The sequence below is a fragment of the Bidens hawaiensis genome, unplaced genomic scaffold, assembly GCF_021521415.1.
Source record: "Bidens hawaiensis isolate Kalapana, Puna unplaced genomic scaffold, B.hawaiensis_p1.1 tig00040009_1, whole genome shotgun sequence".
Taxonomy (NCBI): Eukaryota; Viridiplantae; Streptophyta; class Magnoliopsida; order Asterales; family Asteraceae; genus Bidens; species Bidens hawaiensis.
The window spans coordinates 81,035-92,873 of record NW_027497042.1 but is presented as its reverse complement, the minus strand read 5'-3'; the positions used below and the strand labels follow the sequence as shown (position 1 = coordinate 92,873).

At 38.3% G+C, this 11,839-nt stretch overlaps 1 protein-coding gene across 1 annotated transcript; it reads left to right on the top strand.

Annotated features, from left to right (window-relative positions):
• Positions 1–545: 545 nt before the first annotated feature.
• LOC143591726 (amino acid permease 3-like) lies at positions 546–6,685 on the top strand. Its single transcript, XM_077071847.1, has 7 exons — positions 546–598; positions 3,930–4,044; positions 4,148–4,381; positions 4,854–4,947; positions 5,033–5,247; positions 5,574–5,731; positions 5,819–6,685. Exons 1-7 carry the CDS (start codon positions 593–595, stop codon positions 6,476–6,478), a joined length of 1,482 nt encoding a protein of 493 aa, XP_076927962.1. The 5' UTR covers positions 546–592; the 3' UTR covers positions 6,479–6,685.
• Positions 6,686–11,839: the final 5,154 nt, after the last annotated feature.

The following is an 11,839-nucleotide window of genomic DNA, read 5'->3' as shown; positions in this document are numbered from 1 at the left end:
AAACATAGGGAAGTCAGAAAGCAATAAATTGGATGTGGAAAGCTAGGGTTAGCGACTTCTTTGTTAATCGTTCGACTATTACCACCAAATTCGATAACTAAACAAAAGAGGAGCAGTGATGATTCATATTTATTTATTTACCATGTGACTGAATAAAGATAAAAGGAAAGGCAGATAGAAGGACACGTCTGTGTAACCGTTATGTTGAAATTAGAGCTATGCACACGTGTTAGAAACTCATAGGATTGGCTTATGAACACTAACCATTTGTGAGTAAACCAAACTTACAAATTAGTATATATATAATTAGAGAATATGTAATATAGTTTTTTGTACTGATTTAATCTAGCTCATTACTTTCACTGAACCTTGCATAAAGTGTGTTCCTAGTATTTTAAATTATTGTGACCATAACACTTTATATATTTGAAAATATATACAATTATACTTTAGGGTCTCAAAGGTTGTATATAAATAGAAGGTGAAGATGGTTGACATTTGTGAAACACACACACGTTAGTGTTGGGGAGCGTCTTTGAGTACACTAATCTCTTGGACTCCTTGTGTTTTCCCCCTAGATTCCACAGCCAAAATGAAGGTATCTGTTCATTGTTTAGCATTAATGTAATATAATTTCATTTAATAAGATTGTCTTATTACGGGTTTATTAGATTTGTTATGAATGTCGATGTTACCCGCAAAATCCTTAACCTCTGACTCTTTAATATAATCATTAGATTCTAATGACTTTGTCATTGGACTAGTTCCCCCACCTCTACATGCTTAGGCTGAGGGGTGTGGGGCGCAAACTTGGGCGCGAGAGCCCCTCTGCTCGCGCCTGGCCTGGGGGCGCTAACCCCACACCACCGGGGCGCGAGCCGGGGCGCGAGCGCGGAAATCCAGGCAGGCGTGAGTGTGGTCACGGGAGAAGAGAGAGAAAGAGCCGTTGGGCCCGCCCAAAAGAGCCGTTGGAGCTCCGATTTTTTTAAAAAAAAACCCTTAAAACCTCTATATAATACCCCAAATTACTCCCATTTCAACCATATCAAAACACAATTTCACCTTACAAACCCTTATATAATATCCCAAACTCCTATATAATACCCAAAAATGTCTGGAAATTGGTACCCAAACCTAGATTCAGATTATATTGATGACGATTTATGGTCGTCACCAGACCAATCGATGTTTTATTCGGGGCCGCAAGAAACATCCGGCTTTCAACCATCCAACATACAACCGTCTCCTAACTTTGTTGTTCCAGAGACACAAGAATCACACGGTGATGCTACGGGAGCAAGAAGACGCGTCCACCGGAAAAAACAACTTGCAACGGACGGGCCGGGACCGGCTTCGACTCCGAGGACGAAACGGAAAACCACTCCGTGGTCATCGGATGAGAAGGAAGCCTTGTGTCGGGCTTGGATAGTCATTTCTGAGGATCGGCGTTGCGGTAATTGTTTTAACGTTTTTAAAAATGATTTTTAATAAAAAAGTTAAATAAAAAAGTTAACTGGAAATCTAATTTAATTTTTCATTTTGCAGCCGACTACCAAAAAAGCAAGGTTTTTTGGACAAATGTTAGGGAGACGTTCTATACGCTCGTTGGGAGTACAGAGCGAAACGCCGATATAATTTCGGGTCGGTGGTCCGAAATCAGAAAATTTGTCGGCTTGTTTACTAATCTTTTCAACAGGAACGCCGGTCGTATGAGACCAAGTGGCAGTGATGATTTGGCGGTTTACAATTTCACTGTCGAAGAGTGGAGGCAGGAGTGTTTGCGGAGGTATGGGACGGTGAAGACGTGGGACGATTTAAAGTTGTGGGAGAGGTTGAAAAGGTGTTCTAAGTGGGTTGAGCTTGTGGCGCCGGACCATGATGCGGAAGTAGGGCCGAAACGGACTAAAACTAGTTCGTCTGGAGCGTATAGCACTTCCGCCGGGTCGGATTGCCGCGTTGGATTCGACCTAAACATTGCGGGGGAGGAAACGTCTTCACCGCCGAGGAGGCGGCCATTGGGACGGGACGCCAAGGGGAAAAAACCGGCTGAGGGGGGAGCCGTAAACATCGTCGATCTTGTTGAATCCCTCAATAAATTCAACAAAACCATGGACGTGGTCTCTAATGACAAAAAGGAAAAAAGTCGAATGAGAGATTTGGACTTCCTTACAAGAGACTTCAGTAACCTAAATCCGGTCGATCAAATGCTGATGGAAAAGCAAAAGGAACGTATCCGAAGAGGTTGATCGAAGAAGACCAAGCCGAAGAATAAGAATAATGTTTTTTTAGTACTTTAATTTTTATTTTATTTTTAGATATTAATGTGTTTTTTTTAATGTGTGTTTTTTTTAATAATTTATGAGTTTTTTTAATAATACGTTTTTTGAATATATTTATAAAAAAATAAAAAAAAAATCCGCTGGAGCCCCTGCTGGAGCCCCTCCACACCAGGGCCAGGGGCTCCAGCGGGGGCTCCAACACCCCCCTTATCCAGTTTCTCTCTCTGCCACATGTCACAATATTATTGGCTGGAGCCCCCACTCGCGCCCCCGTTAGAGCCCCCCCACACCTCTCAGCCTTATTAGATGTATAAAGTTTTAACTACCATAATTGGCTTTCTGTTTCATTAGCATGAGAGTGATGGTTATGGGTTAGGGTCTGAGTTTTTCCACAAAGATGAGTTTCATCAGATGGTGGTCTTGGGAGAGTCAAACCTGGAACGTCAAAATTACTATGAACGGTTGGCATACCGTCTTAGAAAGACTCACTTGAATATTCAGCGTAGATCTAAACGGTGTTAAAAAAAATAGTTTTAACGATCACCTTTAGTTAAATGGTTAATTAGTTCTTAAGTAGTTAGGCTCCACGCTATGGGCGTGGAAGTGGGGGGCCTTGGGGTGCGGAGGGCGCCGGGGGCGGCAATGGAGGGGGCAGCGGCCTTGGAACGTCGGGTGCCGTTCACTCTCTTCATCTCTCACACACACTACATATATATGTATGTATATATATAATAGGGGCGTCCAAATGACATTAAACCATAGCGGGACGTTATAAGTTGAGGCTTTGATGCCCCCAATGCTCACGTGACCCCCCCCCCCCCCCCCAACAACAACCCCAACACACCCACCCACCCACCCACCATAGAGAACAACATTGTTGATAATACTTTGGTGAGTAATTATACATGACAAAAGTATCGTAGGCCGGTCGGGTCAGACATAGTTTATACTCAAACAAAATTAATGTTTAATGAAACGAAACATGTTGTTTTAATTAATGGTCAGATATTTAATTAAAACTAATTGATTAGTTGATGTAAAACCCTCCTTACGGGGTTTGCGGTGTTCGTGTTAAAAAAGATTAATACAATTGAAAATAGAAATTTGTTGGTAGCGAGTAATCAATAAGGCAATAAATATCATAAACTGATAATAGCTTATACGTTATCTTAACTTTAATAATATTAAAAAAAACAATAGAAAAACATGAACAGGAGGAATACAGTCAAAACACACAAGTCGGCGAGTAAAGTCAAATTCTAAACGTTATTTTGTTTATATTTTAACTTTATTGTAAACGTTATTTTGACACGTGATATCAGGCGGCCCCCACAAACCGAGTTTATATAAACCCACGCATTCTTCATATTATTTCACATCTTCTTCTCAAATCATCATCTCTCTATCTCCTCTGCTTTCAATTATCAATCAACTGATAATTTAGAGGAGTTCGTAGCTCATAAATACTGAAGTCAAATTCTGCATTTAACTTATTAAATTCATCTTGAATTTAATATCTATCTTGCGTATTGGATCATCAAACTTCAATTTTGCATAGATATCAAGTTGGAGTATATTTAGAGTTTTATACAAACTTAAATTCTTTGTACCTATACGGTATTTGATTTGGACTAATTTGTTTCGAAAAAGATGGGTGAAAACGCGGCTGGAAAGCACCAACAAGGATTCGAGCTAGCTGCTGGAGACTTCGCCCCTCAGGCGCCCTCCAAATGCTTTGATGACGACGGTCGGCTTAAGCGAACCGGTAAATAGCTTCTATTCATACTCTATTACACTTATGACAATACAGGAAAACCATTTCCACAGACTTTTAACATTTTCAAATGTTTTTTTTTACTGGAATATAGGGACGGTTTGGACCGCAAGTGCACATATCATAACTGCGGTCATCGGCTCGGGGGTTTTATCATTGGCATGGGCCACGGCTCAGCTCGGCTGGATCGCGGGACCCACTGTTCTGTTTCTTTTCTCATTTGTGACATACTACACCTCTTGCCTTCTCGCGGCATGCTACCGTTGTGGAGACCCTGCTACCGGAAAGCGAAACTATACTTATATGGAAGCTGTTCAAAACAATCTTGGTACTATTTTCTTAGGATTCCATCACAACTAATTATTCGGAATTTTCAAAATCTATTTCTTTTCAAGAGTACGGAATTTGGAGAAATATTGGTGTATTTTGATGGGTAAACAATTTGTAGTCTGCTAGCTCAAATAGCAGAATTCAACAAACTTTTGATAAGTTTGCAAGTCCGCTCGCTGAAGTAGCGGACTTGTGGACAAAAAGAATCCGTCTCTAACCATGAAGTGCCTTGGGAAACAAATAAATATACTAGAAACACCATTCTTCCTTGGTGTTTGTTACTGGTATGACTACCTCAAAACACAAATGCGTTACCTCAACAAAAGTTGTCGAAGTTTGCTACTGGTACAGACCACCTAGGTGTGCTAAAAAGTCTATTACCCACCTAAAAACACGCTCATTTTCTCTAAATTCTAGAAAACCCAAGTCGAATCGAAATTTAATTTCATAAAAAAAATGAAAATTTTCAGGTGGGATTCAAGTAAAACTCTGTGGCATGATCCAGTACTTCAATCTCGTTGGAGTGGCCATCGGCTACACCATTGCAGCTTCTATCAGCATGATGTTAGTACTCACTCTACAATCTAAACATTTTTCATCAAAACTTTAAAAAATTGGAACTAATGATTTTGGTGGTTGATGATAACAGAGCAGTGAAAAAGGCAGATTGCTACCACGAAAAAGGTCACGATAATCCGTGCCGTGTATCCGGGACACCATACATGTTGATGTTCGGCGTCGCTGAAATATTGTTCTCTCAAATTCCAGATTTTGATCAGATTTCATGGTTGTCGATGCTGGCGGCCGTCATGTCCTTCACTTATTCCACCATCGGTCTATGCCTCGGGGTTTTTAAAGTTGCTGGTAAGTCTAAACGGTTAAAAGGTTAGAAGATTTTAGGTGGAAAAATTTGTCGTTCAAAATAAATAATTAGAAAGTCTGAATTTAAGTCAAACCAGTAGTTAAATAACTTCAAAATTGTACAAAAGTATGTCGGATTATTGGGTGGTTGTGAATTATTTAACATAGAAAGTTGAAATTAAAAGGAAAAACAAAGATTATGTATATACTTAATTTATTAGTAGGTATTCGTTTTGTAATTCAATTTTAATTTGACTTATAATAGTCAAAAAGGTAACAAATAAATTGTTTATGGAAATTAACTTATGCTTTTCTTGTTTAATTACCAGAAAATAAAAAGATTAAGGGAAGTTGGACTGGTATTAGCATTGGAACTAAAACTAGCAGTGGGACAGTCACTGAAACTCAAAAGATATGGAGGAGCTTTCAAGCCCTTGGAGCCATTGCTTTTGCTTATTCTTATTCTCTCATCCTCATTGAAATTCAGGTAATAATAATTACAATTATAATCGTATTATATATTTTGCATAATTATTTTACGAATAATTAAAATATTTTGTCTAATAATATTCAGGATACAATCAAATCACCACCGGCCGAGTACAAAACCATGAAGAAGGCAACGTTCATAAGCGTAGTAACGACAACGGTCTTTTACATGTTTTGTGGATGCTTTGGGTACGCCGCCTTCGGTGACATGGCACCCGGAAACCTCCTAACTGGTTTCGGGTTCTACAACCCTTTTTGGCTATTGGACATCGCCAATGCCGCCATTGTTATCCACCTTGTCGGGGCCTACCAAGTTTACTGCCAACCCTTATTCGCCTTCGTTGAAAACACCGCCGCAAGTTATTTCCCTGAAAGCAAGTTTATTAACAACAACATCGAGATCCCTATCCCGATCGGTGGATACAAACCCTACAAACTCAACTTGTTCCGATTGGTTTGGAGAACTCTCTTTGTGTGCTTCACCACACTTGTTGCATTGTTGATGCCATTCTTTAATGATGTTGTTGGGATTCTCGGGGCGTTAGGGTTTTGGCCGTTGACGGTTTATTTCCCGGTTGAGATGTACATTGTTCAAAAGAAAATACCCAAGTGGAGCACGCGATGGGTTTCGTTGCAAATATTGAGCTTGGCTTGTTTAATTATTACGATTTGTGCTCTAGCGGGATCGTTTGCAGGCGTGGCATCGGATTTGAAGGTCTACCATCCATTCAAGTCAACGTATTGATTATGGATTTAAACTACTTGATGGAATGAAATATTTTTAGGAAAATCAAGAAATTTTCAATACCTGTTGATCATGTATGTTCAAGATAATAACAATCCTAAAGAGAGGGGATTGTCATTCTACCTTTGTACTTCTGTTGTTTTTTGTTTGTATGTATGTATTTTATGTAATGGAATTAATTAAGTTAATCACAAAGATGTTTCCTTATTTATATTCTCTAGCATCAAGCTTTCAAGATCAGCTATATATACCATTCTAAGTTAACATCATATTTTTGAAGTTGGTTGGCATAACAAAACCGGACTGTTTGAAAATATACAAAGTTATATATAACATAATATAATTTTTGGCGGTTTCACGTGACGCTAGCATGTACGTCGTCAAATCGTCAAAGGGTCGGTCTACCGGTTGTGACTTACATATAACTCCTATGAAAGCTAAGCTAAACCAGGTTGAAGAAAATGATAGCAAGTGTCAATAAAGGACAGGTCGGAGTCACATTGATATATTATAAGTTGGTTTTAATGTGACTGCTAGATTTAGATACAACGTCTATAACTTGGTTTTGATATGACTGCTAGATTTAGATGAGTTTATGGCTGCCAACAATGTTTGTCAATGGATTTATTTTTTTATAGTAATACCTAAAATAGAATATACACACATGCAAACGATGATGACATGACGTTACCTTTTTTTTATATTAAACAACGTTTGGAATTATCTCCAATACCTGAATGAGTCTTTCTAATATCACAAATCTTAACTATAACCTCATGCTATAATCTCCGGTATAAACTGTTGTCAACTCCATTAGAATTTATTTTCAAAACTAAGAATAAAGATAGAAAATCTGATTAATTAGTAACTTATTGATCACCGTTTCACGTATTATTAAGACAGATACTGAGTATCATGTACAAGTATCCTCACTCCAAAGAGGTGAAGATCACCTATATATACTTCTCTCTTCCTATAACATAAAATAAATCATCAGCAGGTTCTCACTTTTAAAAACTATCATTTTTTTATACTGAACATGAAGGGAAATATAAAATGGAAAGTTTAAAAGCAAGAGTTCAGCCAAAAGATCTTTAGAGTTTAGACAGATACGTGTGGGTGAGAGAATGAGAGTATAAAAATAGTGGTCGAACGGTACGTGCATAATTGCATGTGCTTGGTTCTTATCTATATTAATTGTAGTCGTTATCTCAAGTCTGAGATTTATTAATTGTGGAAAGAGTTTTTGATGGTCAAACATGGGACGATAATAATGTTGCTTCAAATACAAGAAATATAGGCTTAGACTCAGCATTGTGGTGATGCGGGTATGAGTAGAGGTGTTCAAAGTCAGACATTCGGAGTTTCGGATATTCGAACTACGGATATCCGTTTTACTATCCAAACGGATATTTGAAATTTCGAATATTTGTTCGGATAGTGAAACGGATATCCGAAAATCTAACAATCAACTGAAAACTGAAAATCTAACAATCCGAAAATCGAAAAATCTAACAATGTGTAATCTGTAATTTAACAAGTTTGAAACAAATCTGCAATTAACAATTTATACAAACACCTACAAATCTGAAATAACGAGAAGAGTGTAGACAACGGCGGAGGTGGTCGACGTAAAACGAGGAGGTGGTGGTGACGTGCTAGAGGTGGTGAGCGGTGGTAATGGTGACGGGCTGAAGAGTGGAGAGAACACATAGAATCAAAAGAAAACAAAGAATTAGAGATGTAGCACAGCAGCCAGGAGCGGCGCATGTATTGTATTGTGGTTTCTTTTATCCTAATTCAAATTTTTGGATATCAAAGGGCCCTAGTTTTGTAACGAGGCCAAACATAGTGGACGAGAGTTGGGGGCGAAATGGGGCGACGAAGGGCTAGAACACCCCCCCCCCCCCCGGGCGACAATTGGGCGAAAAGGTGCGGGTGCAGGGGCGGGGTTTACTTGTCGCCGGGGTGGAGAAGAAAATAATATTATTATATTAATATGACCGTTGGTAAACGGTCAAATGTTTAAAAAAAATTAATTTAAACAATATATATATATATATATATATATAAACATAAACCTTATTCTTCATTTCATACACAATTCATACCTAAACTCTTCAAAAAATTTAGCAAAATGAATTCTACAAACAACCCGAACCAACCGACACTCGTGGAAGTCGCCGCTACCATCAGAGAAATCATCAAAAAACAAAAAAAATGTGTCGAGGAACTCAACGATGTCATGAAAGAAACCAACAAACAACACGAAAAGATTGACCAAATGTTGGAATTGCGGGAATTGAGTGAAAAATACGAATCTCTCAAAACGGCCGGGTTACACGAAGAGGCCGCACTATTGCAACGACAACAAATAGAAAAAATACGCAAATATTATGGATATTAGTATGTTATTTAGTTATGTTTTTTAATATTTTTAGTTATGTTTTTTTTTTAATTTTAATGCATTATTAGTTATGTTTTTTTAATTTTTTTGTATTTCTTTTTAATTTTAATGCATTTTTATTTAATTATTTAAATAAATTGCTTTTAATTTGTTTAGTTTAGTTATAAATAGAAAATAATACAAAAGATACAGTGGGCCCAACTTGTAGCCCCTACACCATTACACAACAAAAACAAATTTCCACTTCATGCTGACTGGGCGCCACGTGTCACAATTCGCCCCTAATTGTAACCCCTCTACTACACATGATCTAAGGGTAAAGAAATGGTACCATGTTTAATGTATTAGTTAGTGAATGTCCATCCGCCTACATGATGGTGATGTATTAATACTTTTTTATTAAATTACCTCGATTAACTACACATGGTCTTATAAGAAAAGGAAATAATAGGGATTTGTTTTATCTTCAAAACACTTAACATTATCCATTAGGTTAGGTTTAATATGGAGGCTCGATTATTTTGGGTCCAGTTCAAAAGAACTATGGAGCAGGAAATTAGAAGATCAAATTGGTTGGCCCGCTTTGTTTCAATTAAAGCCAATATTAGTTGTCTTTGTGAACAAGTAGAAAACCCTAATCTTGTGTCTATATATATTTAGCCGTGTGCTTGTAATTCCTCATCACGAGTGAGACAGAGTACAATAATAAAAGTATCATAGTTGCAGCATGTGGAGGTAGGTCAGTTTAGATCGAACCACGTTAAATCCTCGTGTTCGTTATTGCTTTCATGTGTTGTATTCGGTTCGTGTGTGCGTTTAATCTTAAAAGGTGATATCAAGAGCCGAGGTTACGGCTACACACGGAGAACACGATCGCTAGAGAAATTGTTTGGATCAAACTAGGGTTAAGTTTTTTGGGCAGCCGACCATCAACTGAAATGTAGATTGTTTGATTGGAGTACGGTATTCACAACCCTTACGTTTACATCAGAAAAGAAGAAGAGGTTAGTTTATTTTCTTTGGATTTGTTTGCCAAGCGTTCAATAAAAAAAAATATAGAAGAAAGCAATTGCTTTGCTTTTTACACTTTATTGTTTTTTGGTTGAGATAACCTCCACTGCCACCGTCATATTATATATATATATATATATATATATATATATATATATATTATTAAGTTGAAAACCATTACCTTTTTTCTAGAAATTGAGAACCTCGATCAGCAGGAACTAAAAGCAATTATATTGCTTTGGTTGTTTAACTATCTCTGATTAGAAAGAAACCTCAGAACATTTTGCGTTTCTAGTTCGTTTTAGTTTCTGATTATTAATTTGGTTTGGGGTTGGCTCGTGAGTTTGAAGTGGGTTTTTGATTAATGGGTTTTGGTGTTTATCAGGCAGTTTAGCCGGGTGGTTTTGTTGTGGTTGTCGGGGGTTATTTTGTTTGTCTGAGGTTATTTTTTTTCTGATTTTGTTACCGAGATCCAAATTCGGGAATTCTCAGTTTGGGATAATGGCTGAGAGTGGGAAACTTCAAATTGAGAAGTTTGATGGTAAAGACTTTGGTCGGTGGAAAATGCAAATGAAGGATTTACTAGTTCAGAAGAATTTTGGACATGGTATTGGGTGAATGATCGGAGAAGATAAAACCAGATGAGTGGGAGACTTTGGATAAGAAAGCCAATGCAGTTATTAGATTGTCGTTATCGAAGGATGTTGCGTTCAACATCTTGAAGGAAACCACAGCGCGTGGGATATTGAATGCTTTGTCTAATATCTATGAAAAGCCTTCGGTAGCTAATAAGGTTTTCCAAATTCGTGAACTGGTGAACACGGGTCAATTAGTATCAAATTCGAGGTTGAAGTTCAGGCTTTACTACTGTTCTTCCTTGCCTGATAGCTGGTCAGGGACTGTTACAGTGATTACTAGTTCAACCAGTGAGTTCACTTTCGATGGGATTCAGGATCTTATTTTAGGCGAAGACGCCAGGCTAAGAAATTCAGGTGAATCATCAAGTGATTTAATGTATGTCGGCAGAGGAAAGAAAATAACAGAGGTAGTGGGAACGGGAATAGGAAAAGGAGTCAGTCTAGGACTCAGAAGGATGTGGTATGTTGGAACTGCAATGAAACGGGACACTTTAGGAATCAGTGTCCGAAGGATAAGAATGAAAAGAAAGAAGTCAACACTGTAGAAGTACACTTTGAGGATGAGTTTTTAGTTCTTAGTATAGAGGATAATGTTGATTCCTGGGTCATGGATTCTGGTGCTTCATTTCATGCTACCCACAATAGTGAAGCATTGTAGAATTTGTAGGAAGGTGATTTTGGTAAGGTTAGACTGGCGAACAATGATGTTCTTGATGTTACGGGCAATGGGTGACATGAATTTAGTTACTTCAGCCGGTTCATGGACCTTGAAGGATATTAGAGTGATTCCAAGCTTAAAGAAAAAGTTGATTTTTGTCGGGCAGTTGGATGAACAGGGACATGAGGTTAAATTTGGGAACGGGCAGTGGAAAGTTATAAAGGGAAATCTTGTGATCGCTCGAGGAAGAAAGAGGGGTTCGTTGTATATGGTCAGTTTCCGAGGGAGTGACCGACCCAGTTTAGAAAAAGACCAAAGTCCGGTTCACAGAGTCTAGTGAGCAGAAGAAGGTTTGTTTTGCAGGAGATAAATCCAGAGCCACATGTCAGATTCAGGTTGAACGTGCTAGAAGAGGTTCAGAAAAACTAGTCAGAGGTTTTCGTGGAAGTGGAAGCACTGGCAGTCAGTCAGTCAAAGCTTTAGCCAGCGTAACCAAACAGTGGGTTAAGAGAACCAGTATTTCAGCGGTTAAAGTCTCTCCAGAAGATTACATGCTTAATATGGAGAGTGTTATTTGTTCTCATGGTATTCCAGGATTCGGCAGTCCGTGTAAGTGGGAGCCGGTAGGGACAGAGAATGAGTCGGTG